This window comes from Balaenoptera musculus, chromosome 2 (assembly GCF_009873245.2).
Source record: "Balaenoptera musculus isolate JJ_BM4_2016_0621 chromosome 2, mBalMus1.pri.v3, whole genome shotgun sequence".
NCBI classification, from domain to species: domain Eukaryota; kingdom Metazoa; phylum Chordata; class Mammalia; order Artiodactyla; family Balaenopteridae; genus Balaenoptera; species Balaenoptera musculus.
In genome coordinates, this window is record NC_045786.1 from 162,917,257 (window position 1) to 162,943,129 (window position 25,873).

Genomic DNA, 25,873 nt, shown 5'->3' on the forward strand with positions numbered 1-25,873 from the left:
ACAGTAAAGCCACAAATGGAAAACTTAATCAAAAGTTTTTTTATTTCAAGAGTTAATCATAGAATTCTTTTAAGTACCAAGTTTACCTTCTTTATTCCAAATAATTTGATATACAAAAGTATTATTTACACAATGTTTTGTCAGGAACACACTAGTTATATAAAAAGAAGCACACCGCCACAAAAACTTGAGTGTGAAATAAATAAAACTGCAATACCGAGTACTGTGCCCAAAATCGGGAACTTTAACTCCCTATTCTCCCTGCAGTCACAGGGCAGGGTGCCTACTGAGTACGAAAGAAAAAAAAAAAAAAAGTGAACTAGCCAGCTCACTCACAACTTCAGGAAGGTATAAAGTCCAGAGAACTTCCTTGATTTTTTGGAGGAACAGATATAGTTGAACCCACGGGGGCACTGCTAGAGACAAACATAATGAGGGCAAGATTCTATTTTAGACCCTATTCATCTTCCCTGAAAAACAAGAGGAATGTAGGAGTGCTCATACCATTGAGGTGCACCAAGATCTGTAAATCACTACAGGAGCTCAAAGGAGAAAACTGTGACAACCCCTCCCGCCCACAGCATTTTGAGATTGACATCTCTCAACGGTGTATTTAACTGTGAAGCTTCAGTCAACACATGATGCTATTATGCTAGATTTTCCCTAGAGGAATTTTCACCAAGCATTAGCTTCTTTTTCAGGGGAAGAATTCAATCCTGCCCATCAGATCACTTGTGTCTCCAGGAAGCTGAGGTTTCATGATTTTTTCTTGCTTTGCAGTAATGTTGGGTCTGATACAACAGTTGACTTGTCACCTGAGAAGCTTCCCCCCACCAACCCCCCGCCCCTGTTATAGACTGCAAACACAAAATATTCTTGAATCCCCCTTGATTTAAGGGCTGAGATGCCACCTACTTTGCCCAAATAGATCATTTTCTTTTCTTTTTTTAATTTATTTATTTATTTATTTTTGGCTGTGTTGGGTCTTTCTTGCTGCATGTGGGCTTTCTCTAGTTGCGGCAAGCGGGGGCTACTCTTCATTACATTGGCGGGCTTCTCATTGCAGTAGCTTCTCTTGTTGCGGAGCACGGGCTCTAGGCACATGGGCTTCAGTAGTTGTGTCACGTGAGCTCAGTAGTTGTGGCTCGCAGGCTCTAGAGTGCAGGCTCAGTAGTTGTGGCGCACGGGCTTAGTTGCTCCGTGGCATGTGGGATCTTCCCAGACCAGGGTTCGAACCTGTGTCCCCTGCATGGGCAGGCAGATTCTTAACCACTGCGTCACCAGGGAAGTCCTATATCATTTTCTTAATCTCTAAAACTCATGGTAGAAAGAAGGGATTTTCTTATAAGTCTAGGCTCTAGGGAATTAAGATAGGGTACTATCAAAAACCTATTTATATTTTGACTATCCAAGGTATCCTGTAAAGCTAAAGATAGAGCACAAGTTCTGCCTACTCTTCTCAAGGTGAGGAAAGTGTGAAAAAAAGGGAAAAGTACACACACAAACACAATATATATTTATACATGTATAATATAAAAAAGGAGAGCTGCATTGTTCTCACAGATAACTAAGATTGTCACTGAAATTTTTCAAAGTGTCTTTTTCTAGATAATCATTATGTTCCTAAAAAGCTAAGTATAAATAAAATCATTATAAATGGAATCATATTCAAAGAGCATCAGGGAATTATTTTTCAATGGGATTCAATCATGAATCCTCTGGCAAAACAGAATTATCTTTTAAAGTAAATCAGCACTTCTGACTTTTGTCTATACCAAGATTTCCACAGAAATTCCATTGAAGACCAACTTAATGCTGGTAAGTACTTTGGATATAACTCAGTCCAACACCTTTACTTTATGGATCAGTAAACTTAGGCTCAGAAAGGCAAAATGATTTATCTCAAGTCACACAGCAAGTTTGGGGCAGAGCTAGAAATATAATCCACCCTCAACCTCTGTTAGTCTTTACTTAGAATACCCTAAGTATGGATGACAGCAATCAAATATGTACGATCTTTAATTGGAGGCAGAAATCAATCAAGCATATTTTGGGGAAACCAGACAGAGACATCACAGAAAAACAAAACTAGAGACAAATACCTCTTATGAATATAGACAACAAAAATCCTCTACAAAACACTAGCAAACTGAATCCAGCGTGGTGTATAAAAAGAATTATACACATTACCAAGAGGGATTTATCCCAGGAATACAAGGTTGGCTTAACACTCCAAAATTAATTAATGTAATACACCTTATCAATAAAAACAAACAAAAAAACCACGTGATCATCTCCCTAAATGCAAAAAACAAAATTCGACGCCTTTTCATGATTAAAAACACCCAAACAAATTAGGAAAAGAAGAGAATTTCCTCAATCTAGTAAAGGGTATCTATGAAAAACCCACAGCTAACTTCATACTTAATGGTGAAAGACTAAAGCTTTCCCCCTAAGATCAGGAATAAGACAAGGATGTGTGCTTTCACCAATTCTATTGAATACTGTGCTGAAGGTTCTAGCCAAGACAATTAAGCAAGAAAACTAAATAAAAGTCATACACATTGGAAAGGAAGAAGTAAAACTATCTCTATTTGCAGATGATGTGATCTTGTAAGACATCCAATAAAAAAACATTAGAACTAATATACTAGTTCAGCAAGGTTGCAGGATACAAGATTAATATACAAAAATAAGTTGTATCTCTATATACTTTTAGTGAACGATCCAAAAATTAAACTAAGAAAATAATTATTTTACAATAGCAGCAAAAAGAATAAAATATTTAGGAATAAATTTAACAAAAGAAGTGTAGACATATAGTCTGAAAACTACAAAATGTTGAAAGAAATGAAAGAAGATCTAAATTAATGGAAAAACATTCCATGTTCATAAATCACAAGATTTAATATGCTAAGATGGCAACACTCCCAAAATTGATCTACAGATTTAATGCAGTCCCTACCAGAATCATAGTTGGCTTCTTTGCAGAAATATTGACAAGCTAATTCTAAAATTCATATGGAAATTCAAGGGATCCAAAATAGCCAAAACAATTTTGAAAAAGAAGAACAAGGCTGGAAGACTCACAATTCCCAATTTCAAAACTTACTAAAAAGTTACAGTAGTCAAGACAGTGTGGTGATGGCATAAGGACAGACACAAAAATCAGTGGAATTGAATTGAGTGTCCAAAACTAAATCCATACATCTATAGTCAATTGATTTTTGACAAGAGTGCTGAGAAAATAAAATGGGAAAAGAATAGCCTTTCAACAAATGAGGCAAAAACCTAAATGTAACAGCTAAAATCATACAACCCTTAGAAGGAAACAGAGATATAAAATCGTTGTGACTTTGAATTAGTCAATGATTTCTTAGATACAATACCAAAAGCAAGAGAAAGAAAAGAAAAAAGAAATAAATTGGACTTCATCAAATTAAAAACTATAGTGCTTCTAAGGTTATCACTGAAAAAAAAAAAAGATAATCTACTTTATGGGAGAAAATATTTGTAAACCATATATCTAATAAGGGATCTGTATCTACAATACATAATAATAATAAAAAAGACAAATTAACCAATTAAAAAATGGGCAAAGGATCTGGATAGACATTTCTCCGAATATATACAAATGGCCCATGAGTACATGAAAAGATGCCCAACATCATTAGTCATTAGGAAACAAATCAAAACTACAGTGAGATACCACTTCATACTCACTAGGATGGCTATAAGCAAAAAGACCTACAATAACAAGTGATGGCGAGGATGTGGAGAAACTGGAGCCCTTGCTAGTGGGACTGTAAAGCAGTGCAGTCACTTTGGAAAACTTAAGTTAAACATAGACCTACCACGTGATCCAATAATTTTACTCAAGAAAAATGAAAACACAGGTCCATGCAGAAACTTGTACACAAATGTACACAGCAGCATTATTCACAACAGCCAAAAGGTTGAAACAACCCAAATGTCAATCAAATGATGAATGGATAAAATACAGTACATCCACACAATGAAATATTATCTGTCAATTTAAAAAATGAAGTGCTGACACACGTTACAAATGGATGAATCTTGAAAATACTATGTTTAGTAAAAGAAGCCAGTGATAAAAGATCACATATTATAAAGTTCCATAATAAGAAATGTCCCTAGGCAAATACACAGAAAGCAGAATTAGCAGTTGCCTAGGGTTGGGGATGGGTTGTGGGAATGTGGAGTGACCGATATAAATGGGTAAGACGTTTCTTTTTAGGGTGATGGAAAGTTCTAAAATTAGATTGTGGTGATGGTTGTGTAACTATAAAATTTATTGAATTGTACACTTAAAACAAGTGGATTTTATGGTATGTAAATTATATCTCAAAAAAGCTGTTTAACAAAAAAAGACATTGCAGCTTCCACATTCAATCACTTGTTCTGGGGGAGCCAGCTGTCATGTCATGAGGACATTCAAGCAGCCCTATGGAGAGGTCCACATAGCAAGGAACTGAAGCACCTTGCCAACAACATGTGAGTGAGCTGTCTTGGAAGGGAACCTCCTGCCCCAGACAAGTCTTCAGGTGAATGCAGTCGTGGCCAACATCGTGACTAAAACCTCATGAGAGACCCTGAGTCAGAACCATCAGGCTAAGCAACTCCTGAATTCCTGACCCACAGAAATCATGTTGCTTTAGGCCACTACGTTTTGGCATAATTTGTTGCACAGCAATAGGTAACTAATACCCCTTCCTTGACCCTCTCCTCAGTGTTAGGCTCTCTCTCCTAATGACGGACACCTAAGGAAATGTCTTCCCAGCAACCCTTCCTCTTCTAAGAGTTTAGTTTCCACCCCCCCATCCATATGTTCACCGTAGTAGCTGTCATGTTAGTAGAACATGATCCCATTCCCTGGCCTTAGTTGAACAATCCAAAAGCAGGCACCTTACCAAAGCCAGGCTAATAAAGTCCTTCGCTAATATTTTTGTAACTGAAGCTGATAAAAAGGCAGTGTCTCTGGTACCGAGAGCTGTAAGATATAAAACTTGGGGTCTGTCAGCAGCCATGTCCCTTCCCATGTGGAAAAAGGTGAACAGCAGTGGAGAAGAATGAAGCCATCACATAGAGACGAGCAAAGATTCAAGACGGAGAGAGTACAGACAGCATCAGTCTCTGGTTCCAGGGACTCCTGATGCAACTCAGTCCTTTCAGTGGGAAGACCACACGTGTCTTGTAACCCCAGCATATAAAACAGAACTCAGTACCTAAGAGGTAATGAAATATTTATTGAATAAGTGAATAAGATAACCCTTCCAATAGTACCCGCTCTTTTTTGTTGCTGTGGTTCAACAGAGTTAGATTTGAAACCTAGAAGTCCTAAACCTCTTCTTTGCTAACTTTATACTCTGTATATCCTTCTATTATTACATTATGACAATATATCCTAATTACTGGTTTACATGGCCTCCTCCCCTACCATCAGAGGGCAAGAAATTTTCTCAGTCATTTTTTGTACCATCAGTACCATTTAGCCTAGAAAACAGAAAGTGTCAAGAAATGTTTAACTGATCTAATCAATCCTTTACTCTTGTGATCTTCAGATTTACATGCAACCAACATCTCCTGAGCGCCTAATCTGTGCCAACCAAACCAACAGTCTCATTCAATTTTCACATTCGGTAGATGAGAGAAGTGAGTGTGAAAGAGTTGAAATGACTTGCCCAAGTCTACGTGGCTAGTAACTGGCAGAGCTGGGATTTGGAACTAAGTCTTCCAATTCCATGTCCAGGGATGCCATGCTACTTGGTCTACACTATTGGAACACTTTCCATGTCCTTACATGTAACTTGTTGCCTTTTCACTCATCCTACAGCAGACAATACAATGTTGAGCACAAACGGGCAATCGCCAGCTGCTGACTTGATATGACTATATGCTTGTCCACATTTTGAGAAGCAAGGGACCACATCAGATCAAATTACTTTGGTGCCTATTATAGCATCATGTGCTGACAGGGGTCCAGTTGGCTGCAGATGAGAGAATCTTTCAAGCTATATTTTAACAGTGTTTTTGACCACTATATCCGGTCAGTTGTTCCAGCGTTCAGCAATAAATCAAAGTGACTGTTCATTTCCTTTGACAGTTAACAGTACTAATGAATTCAGTATAATCTCACCATCCATCAGAAAAATTTCTAAAATGCAAACTTGAAGCTGATGATTCACACAGTAGAGAAGGGGAAATAAAGCAGTTCTCATTGTTTTCTACAAAACTAGCATTGTAAAAAAATTTTTAAAAACTAGCGTTGTTTGCAAAATCCAGAAACTGAGCAGTTAGATGACTACTAATAAAGTAGGTTGCTCCTTGGTCATTTAGCAAAAAGCTGCTTGTTGCACCACTGTCAATGGCTGAGGAGCATATGATTTCAAGTAGCTTTTGCTGTACAGAACGAGTCTACATACATAAATCAGTGAATCGTTACGTAAGAAAAGAAAAATTCAAAATTTCCACACCAGAAAACACCTGACACTGAGCCTGGCACAAATCAGATATTAATACTGAATAAATGTTTACTGAATAAATTATTGAATAGCCCTTTGAAAACATCAGTTGTCTATTAAATTGAGAGAGAAAAATCAAACGAGCCAAACATACACAGGTTACGTTAGGAACTCCAAAATATTATGGAGTAACTGGTTCAAGATACATAACAAATTCACAATGACCAAAAAAAAAAAAGATTTTAAGCCAATGTTTAAAAATGTTGAAATAAGTAAGCATGCATTTGACATCCCTCTTAAATTAAGTCACCACACTGGCGCTCAGTGTAACGCTAACCAGTAATAACAAAAAAATAAAAGAACGGGTGACAGATCTAACTTTGCAATCTGTTCAAAACAGTAACAAGGTGTACTAGGCACGCACTTGAAACCTGCTATTTAAGCTCTGTGTCTACACAATAAAAGAATATCCCAATATGCCAAAGAAGCTGAATCAAAAGCCTTAATAAACACGAGAACATTTAATAGTAACAATGAACAATTCATTAAAATGTATTATCTGTTCAGAAGTGCAAAAGGATCTCTAATAGGAGACTGGGCTCCACAAATATAAACCCAACCTATACTGATTAGTCCGAATAAGCATTTTCCAAAATGAACAACCCATAACGAATAACGTAACAAGTATAAAGCCTGGGACGACTCTAGTGATCGCAAACATCAGAACGTGAGCGCTTAAGCTGGCTAGTTAGCCGCTTTTACCTAGAGCTTCAAATTTACTGAGCCTTCTTCTCAAGAGACCTTTGAAAGAAATTTAAGGCCAAGTATAGTATCTCATGATGATTGCAAATAAAGGCACTCAGTCCCTGGAGCCCGCGATCCCTCTTTATGTCACTAGAGACTGGACTCCTGAAAAGGCCGGGGGAAAGCCACCCTTTCATCTTGCACAGGACCGCAGCACCTTAGGGACCCCTCTAGGGAAGCAGAGGAGCGGAGAAGTGAGTCATGCTCCAAAACTAAGCGTCGTTCACCCTACACTGAGGAGGGCGCACCTTTCACCCTAGACAGGATGCAGTGACAGATGTGGCACCTGTGCGGGAAGGGGGCGCAAAGACATCCTCAGAGTCAGTGCCAAGAGGCAGCTGTCAGCTGCTCCGCGGGCCCCAACGCCCCGCGCCCGCCGCTCATTCCCGGCCTGGGGAAAACTTTCCGCCAGCTCCCCTCGGGCGCGCCCCCACCTCCCGGGACCCCCGGGCTCCCGCCCCGTCCGAGAGGCCCCGCCCAGGGCCCGCCCCCCGCGCCCACGGCCCGGCCCCGTGCCCCCAGCCCGAGCAGACCCCTGCGTGCCCTCGGGGCGCGCCCCAGCGCCCAGCCCGGCCGGCAGAGGGCGGGGTCGCTCACCCGTCCGCAGCTCGTGCTTGACAGTGAGGAGCTGCTCTCCCCCGGCGCCGCTGTCCCTGCTGGTCCCTGTGGCGCCGCCACCGCCGCTGCCGCCCTCCTCCTCCATCTTCTCCCTTTCCCGATCCCGCGGGGTCCTCCGAGGGGACCCGGGAGACAGCGGACGCCCGGGCCCTCACAGCTCCCGCTGCAGCCCCAGAAGCCGGGGTGCGGCGGCTCCAGAACTCGGACGCCGAGACGAGTAGCTTTCCCGCTCTGGCCGCACGGCTAGCTCCTCCGCCTCCTCCCCCTTCGGCGGGCTCCGCTAGTACCGCGCAACCAAACCACCCCCTGCTCCGCCGCCTCCTCCGTCAAGCTGCTCCGCCCACAGCCAGCAAGGTAGAGGAGCCATTCGAGCCGCCATCGCTTATTGGGCACAGGGCGCGCGCATCTGTCAGCGCCGGCTCCCATTGGACAGTCCTCTCTGACGCGTCACGAACCGCCCCGCCCCGCTCCTCGAGTTGTTGTTGCTTGGCGGGGTGGCAGGAGAGGGAGGAGCGCGACCGCTCCGATTGGTGAGACCGGAGTTCTGCCCCGCCCGTCTCCGCTGGTCCGCACGCGCAGTCAGAATCTTCCTTTCCCTGACATTCCCAGAACGGTCACACCCCTCATTCCCCAGCTTCGATCTGTTAGTAAACAGTGTCTAGTAGTCAGGAGGCGCTCGGGGTCTGTGATTGGCTATTGCCGAAAGAGGCGGGGAGGGCTGATTGGAACGTTTGGTCCGCCAGTCACTGTGGACAGAGGAGGAGCTTAGAAGAAAGCGCTTCTCACGCACGTGTTTGCAGACGTACCTGATGGTCCCAGGCAGCGACCCACGGGTGTGTGACCAGCTGGACGACAGCGCGTCTTAAAAAGGTGTTACTCGCCCTAGTGAGTCCTAAACAAAGTTAAGTGGAGTTCGTGCTTAAGTACAGGTAGTTCTTAGACGTTTCAAAAATCCCGGCTCTCCATGAGGACTTTTGCAAAGGATAAACATTTGCATTTTGTACAAGACGCATCCTAGGCACCAAAAGGCTACAGAGATTAATAAAATAGAATACAATCCCTGCCCCTAAGCAACTTTCAATAGAACACGAGAAACAGACGATCTGTGAAATACATAGGAAACTGTAAAGCAGAATTCGAAATAATACAGTCGTACAAACTGTTAAGAGAACTGTGCAGATGGCAATAATTATTCTCAGTAGAGGAGCTGGGGAAGGCTTTTAGGGCAAGGAGGCATTTGAGATAACCAGCTTAAAAGGATGGGTGAGATAGGAATACCAGCAACAGATACAGGGATAGTAACTGTGAGCTAGGCCTGGAAGTGGAGAAGGCAAGGGTAGGTTAAGTGATTGATAAGGCTGGATGGAAGTATGACGTAAGAGACACAGCTAAAAAGGTAAGATTCCGTAAGATAATGAAGAACCTGACCACAATGCTAAGCAGTGCAGATTTTATTTAGTACAGGATGGGGAGCCTCAAAGAGTAGCTACGATATCAAAGCTGTTCTCTTGGAAGTTAGCTTCGGTTATAGTGAGAAGATGGACTGAAGGGAAGAGGGGAAAGATGGCACAGCAAGAATACTTTTGCAAGGATAGAACTTATGGGAGTTTCCCATGAGAATGGGAAAAGGAGGGGATTAAAGATGGACACTTAGATATAATTCACATAGAAGTGAACTTTTTAACCAAGCGGGGATTAGATCAGGAGGTCAGCAAACTTTTTTTCAAAGAGCCAAATAGTAAATAGTTATTTTAGGCTTTGCAGGCCATGTGGTCTCTTTCACAACTATTCACCTCTGCTATTGCAGTGTGAAAGCAGCCCTAAACAATAAGTAAACTAACCGATACGGCTGTGTTCCAATAAAACTTTATTTATGGACATTGTAATTAAATTTAACACAAGTTTCATGTGATGATATATTCTTTTAATTCTTTTCAAACATTTAAAAATATAAAAACTATTCTTAGCTCTTGGGCCATTAAAAAAACAGGCAGGAAATCAGATTTGGCCTGCAGGCCATAGTTTGCAGGCTCCTGGGTTAGACTGCCATGGAAAACAAAGCAGAGAAACCTCAGCAGCTGCTTCAGGCTGCTTCAGCTCCCTGGGCTTACCTGCCTGGAATATTCATCCCACTAAGCCATGACTGCCTACTTGTCTTTCTCCTCCACAAGTAGTGTGCTATTTGGAGCCAGGAAATGACTGTGTGCAATGTTCATTTGTTCACTCAACAACTTTTATGCCAGTTATGAACCAAGTACTATGATGGATACTAGAGACACAGGGGGAGCAAAACAGATACAATCCTTGCTCTTACAGAGCATACAGTCTTGAAATGGAAATCAGTATTAAATAATCACATAAAGGAATGTAAACTTTCCATTGTGATCATGCTGTAAAGGAAAATTATAGGGTGCTGCAATAGAATATATCAGGGAGGCCTAATTTAGGTTGGAGGAGCTTGAAGGCCTTTATAAGGAAGTCTTATTTAAGATAATTCTTTAAAGATGAGTAGATTTCAACCAGGATGTGGCAGAGACTGGCCTGATGCTCACCAATCTCATTTCCTCTTCCTGGACACACAGGAAAAGTACATTTTTTTTTCCTTTGCAGTTAGGCCAGGGTCATGTGACTGTGATCTGGCCAACAGGGTGTGGGCACATGCAATGTGTGCCATTTCCAGGCCTGGCCGCATGCATATCACTCACGCTCTCTTCTCTTTCCACAGCACCTACAAAGGCCACATGTTGAATGTGGGCATGCCACAATTTTAGATGCACCCTGAAACCCTGCGTCTCCACTTGAAGAAGAGCCACCCTGACCTCCTTCAGACTGAGATGTGAGCAATAAATAAATCTTTTTAGGCATAAGCTACAGACATGTTGGGGTTGTTTGCTACCAAAGCAGAATCCAGTCTACCCTGACAATTTCACAAGTGAATTGCTGGGGCGAGAAAATTCTAGGAAGATGCAGATGCAAAGTCCTGAGACAGGCAAAGAGCCTATTGTATGTTAGGGACTGAGAGAAAGCAAATGGGGCCATAACACAGTAAGCAAGAGACGAGGTGAGGGAAGCAGACAGAGACCCAGTCGTGCAGTTTGTGGTAAGCCTATTAGTAACTTGGGAGTTTTTCCTGTGTGAAGTCAGAAGCAATGGAAGGAATTTAGATGGGAGAATGATAGAATTGGGGTAGTATTTTCAAAAGGTACTGTGGTTAGTGTTTGGAGACTGGGCTGGAGGGAGCAAGAAGGGATACAGGGAGACCAGTTAGGAGGTTATCACAGCAGTTTGGGCAAAAGATGATAGCAGGCATTGTAGATATGGAAAAGAAAAGGATGGTGTCTAGATATATATTTTGGACTTCATGAAGGATTGATTTCATGGGCGAGGATAAAAGGGGTGTCTGGAACAACACCAAAGTTTCTAGCAGGTGCAACTGTGTGGATGAAAGAGGAAGGTGGTACTGTGTAATGAGGGGCTGAATTAAAGGAAGAGCACATAGAGAGAATATCACGAGTTTAATTTTGAGACATTCAATGCCAATATTAAGTAGCTATGTGGTTATATGAGTCTGGAACTCTGCAGAGAGGTCTAGGGTAGAGATATAAATTTAGGAACCACTGGCACATAGACAGTATTTGAGGCCAGAGTTATGAATAAGATTACCGGGGGAGAGAATGTGCAGAAGGAAGAGGAGAGGAGCCCAGGACTGCACTCTAGGAATTTCAACATTGAGATGCTGGAATGAGAAGGGGGAGCTGGAAGCGCAAGAGGAAAACCCAGAGAGTTTTGTATCTTGGAAGCCAAAGTGTTTCAAGAAGGAGGGAGTGGTCAGCTGGGTTACATGCCCTGAGAGGTCACATGAGATGAAATCTGGGAAAGTTCCCATAAATTTGCCAACTTGGGTGCCACTGGTGACAATTTCCTAGGCAATTTTGGTAGAGCAAATGAGAGGTGAAGGAGTAGAAACAGTGTGCATGAACATGTTTTTCAAGCAGTTAGCCTCTGAATGAAAATAAAGAAATGCCCTAGCTGAAGGGATCCAGGAAGGTTTATTTTTTTTCTACTTTTTACTTTCAGATAATTTTTAAATTGCAGATAAGTTGCAAAAACAGTACAGAGTTTTCACACACCCTCCACCCAGCTTTTCCTGAGGTTAATATGTTACCTACCAAGTTCAATCATCAAAACTGAGAAATTAACATTGGTACAATATTATTAAATAAACGACAGACTCTACAGATTTCGCCACTTGTTTCATAAAAATGGTCTCTGTATTTTTAAATGGTTGAAAAAGAATTAGAAGAAGAGTATACCGTGACACATGAAGATTATGTGAGATTTCAATTTCTATGTGCCAGAATCCAATCCATTTTCCTACATTACATTTAGTGGTCATGGCTCTTCAGTCTTCTCCAATCTGTAGCAGTTCCTTAGTCTTTCCTTGCCTTTCATGACCTTAACTCTTTTGAAAAGTACTGGTCAGGTATTTTTGTAGAATACCCTTTGATTTGGGTTCGTCTGATGTTTTATTTATGATTAAATTGAGGTTACACATTTTGGGGCAAGAGTACCATAGAGGTGACATGCTCTGTCAATTCATCGTATCGGGGTGCAAGAAGTTTATATTCTTATTACTTGTGATGTCAACCTTGAACACTTGGTTAAGGTGGTGTTTGCCAGGTTTCTCTAAAATTATTTTCCCACCGTAATTAATAAATATTGGGAGGGTGTGTGAGATACTTTTAGACTATGCAAATATTCAGTTTCTCTTTAAACTTCCGCCACTGGTTTTAGCATCATTTTGTGGATCTTGCCTACAGCAGTTATGACTGTGGTATTCTAACGGTAATTTTCTATTCAGTTATTTTTTAAGATGACAAGTACTGGAACTTGTTTGGGTGGTGATGGGATGGTGATGGGGGGAGAGGTTGGAGAACCAATGAAGACAATCTCTGAAAAAGTGGGCGGGGCTGGGAGCCTGAGCTCTCTGTGAGGTTTGCCTTTGATGGGAAGAGTCCCCAAGTCCTTCACTGTGGCAGGAGAGTGGGAAGAGGGGCTGGTGGCAGGCATGGACCAGCTTGTAGACTTGAGGGTACGTTGGTTATCTCATGTCAGTATCCCTGGCATCTAGCATTGGCTCTAGCCCGGAATGGGCTTTCAGTAAATGTTTGTTGAATGAATGAAAAGTGAATGAGAGAAAGTAGGAAACCTACACTTAAAGAGTAGGTATAAAAAGACTAGCTAATTGTGGGTATATCTCAGTAAAGCAGGAATAGGCCCTCTGAGCTGATCCCACTTGTAGATAGTTAAAAACCACACAGTTGTGCACACATGTAGCAAAGAGTTTATTTCAGAGATTCAAGCTCTGTGCTGAGGGACAAAGGAGCTGGGATGAGATGGATTTGGGATCTGAGGATAGTGGAAACAGTTTGGAACAGTCACTGTGGAAAATAAATGTTGTGTATTGTGAGCCAGCTTGGATGATTGCTGACTAGCACTGGGGGCTCAGGTAGAGTCTGAAAGCCTGAATCAGGATTGTTAAACGTCTTTTCTCTAACAATTTACACTCTCCCTCAGGTTTGGAGGTTAGCAGTTGGGCAACAACCTGGTTGAAATCAGTGACCCTGGGGCCCAAGCAGGGTGAGAGGGCAGTGAAGCCAGCAATAAACTGCTGGCCTAGGGGAACAGGGTGGAGTCCAGGAGCTGGAGCTCACATAGATGAGTAGAACAGCACTTCTCAACCTTGGCTGCACATTAGAATCACCTGGAATACTTAAAAAATAAATATTTCCATCTCTGAAAAGTATGAATTAATTGGTCTGAGGCAGGGCCTCGACTTCAGGATTTTTTTTTTTTATAACTCCCCCGGTGATTATAATGTAGAACCACTTTTGCAGTGTGCAACTCTAACGTACAACCATTAGAGTAGAGGATGGTAAGTAAGAGCAAGTTGGAATTTTGAAACAATGGCAACTTTTCAAAGGTGGTGATGATGCTGGATAGGGTAGGAAGGAAAATTATAAATCAGTGGCTGAAAATTCCAAAGCAAATGAGTGGGCGGGGCTTAACTGATTAGGCAGCGACACTAGAGGATGGCTTGGAGTCAAAGGAGGAGCCGTGTTGAAGAGGAGCCAGATAGCGGACAGGGCTCTGTGGGTAGCTGCTGGAATCGAGGGAAACATCCCTGCTCCCTCCTGCCCTGAGAGATGGGCAAGTAGGGAGGGTGGGCCTGTCCATGACAGGGCTGGGAAGGGGAAGGTATCCAGGAGGAAGCCAGGTTTCTGCTAAGGCTGGGAAGAGTAATAGAGGAAAAAGCTTGAAAATAGGTTTGTTCCCCTTAGGAACGGCCTTTCACCAGGCTTGCTGGTACCTGGTGCCAGAATGGGGCTCCCTGCTCACCCCATTATCTTGTGGGCCTGTGTCCATGGCACCATGCTACGTGGTCTTCTTATCCTTAGCGTCGGGGTCTGGAGCAAAGTGGCAGGCGGAGGGCCTTGCTCGGTGTGAGCCCTCAGGACTTAATGATCCCATTATTCACGCACTGTGAGCTGGACTCTCCTCACCTTTGGATTTGTAAGAATTGGGAAACTCCAGAGGCTCAGCTCCTCACGCTCCCCTTTAATGGGCTCTATCAGAACACTCAGATGTACACTCACAGAAGAAAGAACTTCTTTCAAAAAGTCAAAAATGGGAGCTTCCATGGTGGCGCAGTGGTTGAGAATCTGCCTGCCAATGCAGGGGACACGGGTTCGAGCCCTGGTCTAGGAAGATCCCACATGCCGCGGAGCAGCTGGGCCCGTGAGCCACAATTACTGAGCCTGCGCGTCTGGAGCCTGTGCTCCGCAACAAGAGAGGCCGCGATAGTGAGAGGCCCGCACACCGCGATGAAGAGTGGCCCCCGCTTGCCACAACTAGAGAAAGCCCTCGCACAGAGAGGAAGACCCAACACAGCCATAAATAAATAAACAAACAAATACTTTAAAAAAGATTAAAAAAAAAAAGTCAAAAATGACATTACCAACATCTTGATTCTGTTTTTGACCCTGTCAGAACCTTTATGTGTGATATAGATCCAGGAAATTTAAGGGACTCTCTGTAGCTGCAGAGACCAACAGACTCACGGAGTGTGAAGTTCATACTCTCAGAAGGCAGCCATCCATGGCTGAAGTGGACGTATTGCCACTGTTCTCAAGAAGGATGTTGGGAAGGCACACACACACACCTTGAGTTCACAATTGGGAAGGAAATTCTGTGAGGGGGGAGCAGCATTTAGACAGTTTTCTCGCTCTACTTTCTGGTATCCCATATTGAACCTACAAAGCTTAGAAACCCTCCAAATGTGGCAGATATGAAGCACTTGACTGAATCTGAGGATCCGGTCTGAGATCTGGCTATGTGGACCTGTGCCGACCGGTGCACAGCTGGGGGAGACTGTAGAGGCATGCACATCACAAATATATCCAGGTAAAGATAGCAAAGACATTTTTACTCCCTTCCTTCTCATTCATACCACCCCCCCCAAATCTTCCGGAAGCAAAAAAGCAAAACAAAGCAAAAACACAGAAAAAGCCCCATTTTTAATGAAACAAGGAAACTCTCAAAACCTCAAACCACAAACCGTGAAGTATGCCTGCCAAATACTGTAAAAATATGTACTGAAATTGGTGAAATGCTGAGAGCCAACATACACTGCCTCCAGGCTTGAGCCGGAAACACGTTTTCTTAGATGTTGGTGTCATACTCCCAAGGGACCGAACCATTGATCCTTGGATTGGAGTGGGGTTTCCCAAAGGCAAGGGGGATCTTATATTACTGGGGGAACAGGAGATAAATTTAGGTGATACACGGACAGTCATTTAATTATATCAACTAGCATGATGAAAAAGTGATTCATTTAGAGCTTGCTTTCATTTGTGATTACATCAAGAAGAAAGTCTTGGTTTGGTACCAATGGCCTTTAACTTATTTCTGATTTGTACTAAACTCTCTTTCTAACCAGAAAAATATAGACCTCAGACAACTGTATCTAGCTAGAACTTACTATCTTTGTTGTGTTTTCATTGTATTTATTTTAATAGTTACTTCCTATTTATGGCAAGTGATACTGGCTTTTCATTTATAATAGTGATATGCCTCCATTTTAAATAAGTAAAAATTGGGAATTGATTCAAAGAGGAATGTTGGTTATACCAGAGGGGACATGCAGATGAGGCAAAAATTGAGAAGTGTTACCCAAATGACTGAAATTTAGATTTTAATAATAAGATCCAAGGACCCCAGAGGAGAAACAGGTAGTGTTCTTACAACAAAAAATAAACAGGATGATGGCAGGAAGGTCAACATTAAGGAGAAAGCAGGCTGATGTTTATTTATTTCTATTGTATATGACCTGGCCTCCAAACCAAAGAAGTCTCCTGGAGATGAGAGAGTGAAGGGGATGGAGAGAAAAATGGCTAGATTATTGCCCAGAGAGCCTAGACTGAGAGGGCCCCTGCTGAGGCCCTCAGGGAAGCTCTTCAGCACCCAAACTGAGTATCTAAGAGACATTCGTTATGGAGAGGAAATTAACAGATTTGGAATCACACTAAGTAAAGCTACCAAGTGCCTCTGTGCCCTTCTTCCACCCCTTCCCATGCTATTCTTTAGCAAGTAGTTCTCCATCTCATTGGAGAAATTACAAAAATTTTTTTAGAAATCTCAAAGAGGAGGTTCAGGGGTACAAATAAGGAATTACATAGCAACAAAAGAGGATAAAACTGAGCGGCAGAACTCAAGAAGGGAAAGAGCGGAAGCCACTTTAGAATCAACCAAAATAAAATGAACACAAGTTAAAACACAATGGAACAATACGAAAAAGGACAAAGAAACGTTTTAAATTATTTTAAAAATTTTATAGTTACAGAAAATAACAGTGGAGATCCAATATATGAATAATTGGCATTCCTGAAAGAAGTGCCCAGAATAAATGGAGCAAAAGAAGAAACTTAACTGAAAAGAAGACTTGAGTCAGCAAGTAGAAAGCACACACTGTGTCAAGGGAAAATCAGTACCAAGTGATCAGTGATAAAACATACCAGAGAGAAAAGATGCTCAACATCACTAATCATTAGGGAAATGCAAATCAAAACCACAATGAGGTATCACCTCACACTGGTCAGAATGGCCATCATCAAAAAATCTAGAAACATAAATGCTGGAGAGGGTGTGGAGAAAAGGGAACCCTCTTGCACTCTTTGTGGGAATGTAAATTGATACAGCCACTGTGGAGAACAATATGGAGGTTCCTTAAAAAACTAAAAAATAGAGCTACCATATGATCCAGAATCCCACTACTGGGCAATGTACCCTGAGAAAACCATAATTCAAAAAGAGTCATGTACCACAATTTCATTGCAGCACTATTTACAATAGCCAGGACATGGAAGCAACCGAAATGTCCATCGACAGATGAATGGATAAAGACGATGTGGCAACATATATACAATGGAATATTACTCAGCCATAAAAAGGAACAAAATTGAGTTATTTATAGTGAGGTGGATGGACCTAGAGTCTGTCATACAGAGTGAAGTAAGTCAGAAAGAGAAAAACAAATACCGTATGCGAATGCATATATATGGAATCTAAAAAACGGTACTGATGAACCTAGTGGCAGGGCAGGAATAAAGACACAGACGTAGAGAATGGACTTCAGGACACGGGGTGCCGGGGGGAAGGGGAAGCTGGGATGAAGTGAGAGAGTAGCACTGACATATATACACTACCAAATGTAAAATGGATGGCTAGTGGGAAGCTGCTGCATGGCACAGGGAGATCAGCTCAGTGCTTTGTGACCACCTAGAGGGGTGGGATAGGGAGGGTGGGAGGGAGGCTCAAGAGGGAGGGGATATGGGGATATAGGTATACATATAGCTGATTCACTTTGTTGTACAGCAGAAACTAACACAACATTGTAAAGCAATTATACTCCAATAAAGATGTGAAAAAAAAACCATACCAGATAAAACATCAAAAGCAACACCTAATATTAAATGACAATGAAACAAGTCTACAGAAGTCAAGAGCATAAAAATTACGACTCATGAATTTATTTTCTGCCAAGTTGTCCTTTAAGTATAAACGCTATTGGCAGTTATTCTTGAGCATAAAAAAACTAAGGGTTTGCATGTTCTTGAAAAAAGTTCTTTATACTTAAATTCAGTCAACCAAAAAAATGAATCAAAACAAATCAAGAGAAGAATTGAGGACAGAAAAACTGCTGAAGATGAGTTTTGAAAGGTTTTAAATGCAGAGTTAAGAGTAAACAGCTGTGGGATTGACTGTTAAAGAGCAAAATGTAAACATTGCAAACTCTTACCCTGTAAAATAATTATATACCTAAGAAAAACTGGGATGGGGAAAAGGCAGTGGGAGAACTTGTAAGCATATAAATTTACTCATCTGTACTGACACGGAAATAATCACTCTAAAAGATGGAATGCATGAACTGCAGCCTGTTTAAGCAAGCATGATTCCAACTTCTTGATGATTTTTATATTCGTTTTTCTTAACGGATATTTCAAGAATGTTTGTGGTACAGAAACATTTAGCTGAAGTTCAGCAATTCCTTCAATTTCATTCATTTCTTTTTTTCTATAAAATTAATATAATCATTTTACTTAAAACTAATTTGCAGAATAAGATCCCAGTGTTGTCTGTTGATCTTTCGCTCTGTTTCTGAGCACAGGGACCCATTGAGATAATATATTCCAATGTCGATGGCTGTTTCTAGGAAGTGAGATTTGAGGCATGTTTTTTTAAAAACTTCCTCTTGTACTTTTGTGTTATTTTTACCTTAAAAATACCATGTATAAAAATAATAGTCACTTTCTGAGTAGTGTGGTAGAACAGTAAAATGGCCCCCATGACCTTTGTCCTCAGGTTGTGACTCCTACGATTATGGTATGTTACATAGCAAAAAAGGATTTCACAGATGCAATTAAGGTTACTAATTAGTTGACTTTAACATTGGGAGGTGATTCAGGGTGCGGCCTAACCTAATCACATGAGCACTTTAAATGCCGAGAGTGTTCTCTAGCTAGTAGCAGAAATCACAAGATTCAAAGCATGACAAGGCTTCAATGCAAATAGGTATACTGATGCTGGCTTATGAGATGGAGGGGGGGGGGCCACACGAAAAGGCCCTGAGTGCAGCCTCTGGGAGCTGATAGCAACCCCTTGACAACAACCAACAAGAAAACCAGGGGCTTCCCTGGTGGCGCAGTGGCTGAGAATCTGCCTGCCAATGCAGGGGACACGGGTTCGAGCTCTGGTCTGGGAAGATCCCACATGCCGCGGAGCAACTAGGCCCGTGAGCCACAACTACTGAGCCTGCGCATCTGGAGCTGGTGCTCCGCAACAAGAGAGGCCGCGATAGTGAGAGGCCCGCGCATCGCGATGAAGAGTGGCCCCCACTTGCCGCAAGTAGAGAAAGCCCTCGCACAGAAACGAAGACCCAACACAGCCAAAATAAAAATAAAATCAATTAATTAATTAAAAAAAAAAAAAGAAAACCAGGCCCTCAGCCCTAGAACTGCAAGGACCCGAATTCTGCCAATGGCCTGAATGAACTAGAATGTAGATGCTTTGCCAGAGCCCCCAGATAGAAGCCCAGCCTGACTTGCACCTTGATTTCGGCCTTGTGAGACCCTAAGCAGGGAACCCATTTGATCTGGCAAGTTCTGATCTACAGAACCGTGGGATAGTAACTGCTGCTGAAGTTTGTGGTCATTTGTTACACAGTAATAAAAAACCAGTATAAGTAGTCAACATTTTTCTCCATGCCAGACATACAGAATCAGAGTCCTCATCATAAACATCAGCATCCCCACGCCATCCTCACCCTTCTTCTGCATTTGCAGAGCTCAGGGTATCTCCAGAAGCCCCAGATGATCTGTGAGAAAAGGGACCACTTTGTATAATGACTGGAAGACTCCAGTTTGGGATTAGATGTTTGTGGAGGTGTTGACTCAGATTATGCCTTTTGCACCAGTTGACTTTTTAAACAACAATCAAAACATTGGTTTTAAATGGATAAATAGACAAGCTGGGGACAGGAAGCTGGAGGTGAAGGGGAGGAGGTTAGGAATGGGCAGGGTAGGAAGGCAACCTGGTGGGAGGCCCAGTAGACAAGAGCAGTGAAAATACCTCTGTCGCACCTCATCTTTTTCTCCCAGTTCCATTCCTCAGAAACAATAATTTTAGCTTTTTAGATATTTCTTCTGGGGTTATCTATCTGTAAATACTATGCTTCTATCACTATTGATTGATTTGTTTTATACATTATTTTTTCCTTACATGATAAATAAGGATTTAGGTCATTTCACCAGTACCCCGACCCCTTCTCTTTATATAATTACAAAACTTCTTTGTTTTTCTATAGGTTACCTGTGTTGCGCTGATACACCTTTATGTCTTGTTCCATCAGCTAAGGTAGTATCTCTCCTTTTTCTTTTATTAATTTTTATTGGAATATAGTTGATTTACAATGTCGTGTTAGGTTCAGGTGTACAACAAGTGAATCAGTTATACGTATATCCACTCTTTTTTAGATTCCTTTCCCATATAGGCCATTACAGAGTATTGAGTAGAGTTCCCTGTGCTACACAGTAGGTCCTTATAGTTATTTATTTTTGTATATAGTAGTGTGTATGTTCATAAGGGGCAGTATCTGTTGACTGTTCACTTTCTAAGATGAAGGTAGTGGCAGCCCTACACTTCTCTTCCATATCTACCTCCCAACTTCTGCCATTTACAATTTTAAGGATAAGAACATTTACATTCTACTCTTAATCATAACTAACTCTCCCACAGACTGATCCTAAAAAATGAAAATCACTTAAATAGCATTTACATTGTTGTGACGCTGTAAATATTGTTCTCTGAAGAAGCAAAATGTTTATGAAGATTGCTCTTCCTTTTATGGTACAATTTTTTCCCTTGGGTTTTCTACTTGCCTCTCTTTTGTCTTGTTACATTTTTCTTTATCATGGCTCATTTCCCCCCAGCTTCTTCATCCAATCAGGGATTCTGTTGAGTTTTTAAGCCCTCCCCTCTGAGGCCCAACATCCTCCTGCTGTATAGCAGATGTAATGGGATTTTCCTTCATGGGTTTCCTGGGTCAATTCCGGCTTTCCAAGATCCGCATCTCCCCACTTCTTAACTGATACTTTCTTTTCCTGCAGTGCATTTTCCGTGTACCTCTAAGAAATGGTGTGTGAGAGGTCATTTTCTGGGCCCTGTTTGTCCCAAAAGATATTCTACATGCACACTTGGATGATAGTTTGGCTGAGGACAACACTATAGGCTGAAGATCATTTTCTTACAGATTACTGAAGGCATCACACTATTGCCTTCTTTTTTTTTTTTTTTTTCCTCACCACATGGCTTGCAGGATCTTAGTTCCCCGACCAGGGATCAAATTGGGGCCCTGAGCAGTGGAAAGCTTGGAGTCTAACCACTGGACTCGCCAGGAATTCCCCACACTGTTGCCTTCTAGCATTCAGTGCTGCTGATGAGAAGTCTGTTTCTTTTCATTATTATTTCATTCCTCCATAGATGACTTTCTTTTTAATTGCAAGTTTTAAAAATTGTTCTCTTTATCTTTGGTATTTAAGATCAGATTATGTGACTAGGTGGGTCTTTTTTCCAAATTCTGTATTTACCCCTCAGTGGACTCTTACTCTCTAGAGCTGTGTGACCTTCAGTGCTGGAAAACTGTCGTGGTATTTCTTTTATTTATTTATTTGGCTGTGCCGGGTCTTAGTTGCGGCACATGGGATCTTTAGTTGTGGCATGTGGGATCTTTTTAGTTGGCGGCATGCGAACTCTTAGTTGTGGCATGTGGGATTTAGTTCCCTGGCCAGGAATCAAACCTGGGCCTCCTGCATTGGGAAAGCAGAAACCCAGCCACTGGACCACGGGGGAAGTCCCTCATGGCATTTCTTTGATACTGTCCTCTCCCTTGATCTTCTTTGCTCTCTCTCTCTATATCTACTATTAATTGGATGTTAGAACTTCTCTTTATTTTCTACATGTTATTTCTTACCTTTTTAAAAGGGTCTGGTTTCAGAGAGAGTACTGTAATTTTATCTGCCAAACTTTCCATTGATTTCTTTTATAACTTTAACTGTCATATTCTTAATTTAGGAGAGCTCATCTTGGTGTGTCCTTTGTCAGAGCATCCTATTCTTCTTGTATAGATGAAATCGCTTCATGAGTCTTTCTGAGTATATTAATTAGAGCTTTTTCATTTAGTTTGCTTTTGCTTTGGGTTCTCTTCTCAAAATAACTACTTCCTCCAGGGTGGGTTTTTTTCCCTGTTATTTTAGTCCCTCTTGAAGTCTTCTCTTGAAGTGCCCAGAGACTCCTCATTGTCCATCTTTAATTAAAAGTGAAGCCCAAAAGCTAATTAGGAGGTTCTGTGTGCTTGGGCTTATTGACTGGTAGGAAGGCTTTCAAGTGCCTGGAGTCCTGAATAGTAGATTGTGCTGATTTCCCCACTCTGTAGATATTCCTTTTTTTTTTTTTTAAAGAGTGCAGTCTGGGAGTTCCCTGGCAGTCCAGTGGTTAGGACTCCGCACTTTCACTGCCGAGGGCCTGGGTTCAATCCCCAGTCGGATCCCGCAAGCCGCATGTCATGACCAAATAAAAAAATAAATAAAGAGTGGAGTCTGACAGTACCTCTCCTGGGTGATAGAGACCTTGCTTTAGAGATAGGGGTGAGATGGGAAGGACTAAGTGTTTCCATATGCAGACTTTCAATTAATTCCCCTGTTTTCAGCCCTGTGTCTCACATCCTCTGCCACATGTGGTGGTGTCCCATCCTGAGCTTCTCTGGGATTCAGCTGGGAAGATCAGCCTCCTCCCACCTACATCCCTCTGTGCGCACTCCAGAGAGTGGGGCCTCAAACCTCCTGCCATTCTATGGTTTGTTGCACCCCACTGGGGAAACCACCCATCTAGACCGTGACTTCTTCTTCCCTGATGTCACAGAGCCAATGAATGCCAGAGCCCGAACTCAAACCCAGTCTCAAATTCCAAAGCCAAGGTCCCTGCGCTCACCACAGCATCCTAGCAACTGCATGGTTAAGGTCTGATCGAAAAGGATGAGAAACTTGGGCCTATTTTTCAACAGACCTGATAGATTTGTTCTCTTTTAAGTGCTTAAGTGCCTTAGGATCACATTCTTTCCTTCGAAAGTTTCCCACTCAAATAGTTAATGTCGGCTAGAGCGATAAAGTGAAGCAGCCAGGGGGAGACGGGAGCAGGGAACACGCACCTCGGTTAAAGTGGCAGTCACTCCTCAGCTGTGGCCAGTTGCTGCCACACAGGAATGCTGGCTAACCTTAGCCTCATCTCCTGATTTTTCAAGAAACATCAAAATTCAGATTATTAAGTAATAGGTATGATTGGGTAATGATGTAAAATGTCGGCAAATAATTCAAGTTCAACTGTGGCTGTAGACAAGCCGTGGTGACTAGTTTGCTGCCTCTAGACACTGCACTTGGGAGAGAAAACCTGAAACGAGATTGTGGGGGGAACAGAAAGTGAAAGCCGTGGCAGGACCCCTGGCCAATCACAGAAGTCCGGTTAAGACAGACCCAGGCAGTGTGCCTTCTCTGAGCCCCAGACGCTCCGGGAGGTGGGTCTGGTGATCATTTCATACTCCTCTCAACATTCACAACCCCACCGCCTGTCTTAGCTCCTAAGCCAGCTAGTCTCTCCCCTTTTCTTCTCTCAAGTCATTTTGCTCAGAGAAATCTTCCTCCTTTTGGATGACAGAGCCCATAGCACAGCAAAAGGATTCATGAATACTAAATACAGCTATTGACGAGGGTGAGGAGGGAGGTGGAGATCAGAAACCCCGAGGACTGGTGACAAGGGGCAGTTTTTAGCCAGAGGCCTGTCTGGAGCCTGGGAAGTGGACCAGAAACCATTTAACATCATTGAGCCAGAACTTCTGCCTCTATAAAACTGAGATGGTAAAAATAGCTGTTTGTACTTCATAGTATTGTTCCGGGAATCGAATGAGATAATGTGCCAGGGGGTGGCATTGTGATTGCAAATAAACCATCGCCTCTATTGGAGAAATTAAGGGTGCATTTGAATTGTACAAGGTGGGGCAGGACATAAACCTTAGAAATACCCCAAGGTTACTCTGTGATGAAATTGCCAGTCATTTCAGGGTTGATGTCATTCCGTCTGATGCAATGGACTGCAGTTTATTTCATTTCATTAAACCTATGTAAATAACAAGACACCTAAAATAACAAGGAACAATAGGAAAGGAGGTGAACCTGTTTTCGGAAGTCCTTGGAATGTGCTGACTCCTATATTCACATGACAACTTGGGAAGGGCAATTCCAGAAGACCACGGATCCTCCTTAGTTTTCAGGAACTCCACTTAAATGCTGGTCAGAAAATGCCCTTTAGGCCTTACAATCTTTTGGGAAACTGATAGAGAACTGTGATGTTGAGGCCACACCAAGTTCTAATTCAACTCAGCTGTCAGTCGAGCAGGAACCTCTAAATTTCCTTTGGTTGGGAGATTATGACCTCCTACCCAGGCAATGTCTGCTTTGTCATTCAGTTTCGTCATTATTGTGTACATTTCATATTGAATGGCACAAAGATTGCTGTGCAAATAAGTTCACAGAAGCAATCTTTATATGAGCAAAGCATTTGAAAATGACATATTTGCTTATCAATTAAATAAATCATATTTTTATGATGTAGGATTATGCAGCCGTTAAAAGGGTATTTGCACAGTGGTTCGCACTGGGGAATGGTAACAGCACAGATGTAGTTGTGCTGGACTGGACCAAGGCAGAACAGTCACATCCCCTTCTGCACAGTATAAGCCAGCTGAAACCACACGGAAGCATGACTTTAAATAAGGCAGCACAGCTGTGCCGGGTTGGTGAACATCTGCGACCTGCGGACAGGTGAGGTCTGCAGCTGTCCGAGGTGGGGCTGTTCATAGCAGGCAGACACATCTGGCAACCTTCGAGGGGAAATGGATGCCACAGACACTGCCAAATCCTCTCACACTCATGCTTGGGAAAACCCCAGAAACCATCAGTGCATATTTTCTGAGAAGGCTGCATATGCGGACACTGCCCTCATCAGTGATTATCACCCCGAGTGAGAAGAACCAGGTCACCTGGACGTGGAATGAAAGATCTAGGAGGAACTCAGCCATATGTGTCAGTGGAAGCAGAGCTCTGTAAGCTTGTTTAAGCTGTTATTTCATGCAAAAGAAAGTTGCAGTTGAGTCATTGCTTTTATTCTTGACCCTGGGACTTGTAATGGGGCGGGAAGAGGGTCTTACCTCAAATCCAAGTTAATGAACTGGATAATCTCAACAGAGGACTGTTTTCAGGGGGGATCAAGAACCTTCTGTAGTGAATATCCCAGGAGAAGAAGCAGTCCAATCAGGCACAAAGAGATTTCCCTGATAAGAATGTCATGGTCATCCAAGAAGCAAGGCAGTTCTGACGATAGTCTCCTGGCTGGGACTTTAAGGGTTTTCCTGGCTCAAACCCTAGTGATCTCCTCTCTGAATTCTGTGGGGTGGGGCTGGCATGGGAAGGATTCATTTTACCAGAAACTCTCTAAAATACTAAATTAGTAGTATGGCTTTGGTGCTTCTCTAACAATGAAGTGTAGACAGGACAAGGCTTCTCCCTCCCAAGTCATCCCCCTCCCAAGTCATCCCAGCTGACTGACCAAACCGCTCTGGTGTCGTGGGTGGGATCTGGACCCAGGGCATCGGTGAGACTCCATGGGGCCTGGCTAGACGATGGTGGTGCCCAGGTAGACGATGGTGGTGCCCAGCATGAATGGGCTTGTACAGGAGGGTGGAGAGGTGGACAGAAGCCAGTGAGGGAGGCTTTGACAGGGACCAAGAGCCCTATTTGAGAAGGTGG

At 42.5% G+C, this 25,873-nt stretch overlaps 1 protein-coding gene across 1 annotated transcript in view; it reads right to left on the reverse strand.

The window, feature by feature from the left end:
* The window catches only part of RPS6KA5 (ribosomal protein S6 kinase A5), a 185,993-nt gene extending 177,660 nt beyond the window's left edge, over window positions 1-8,333 (reverse strand). The window contains 1 exon segment of the mRNA XM_036843627.1: window positions 7,884-8,333. Coding sequence (XP_036699522.1) covers window positions 7,884-7,989 — 106 coding nt within the window. The 5' untranslated portion in view covers window positions 7,990-8,333.
* Between the last annotated feature and the right edge of the window lie 17,540 nt (window positions 8,334-25,873).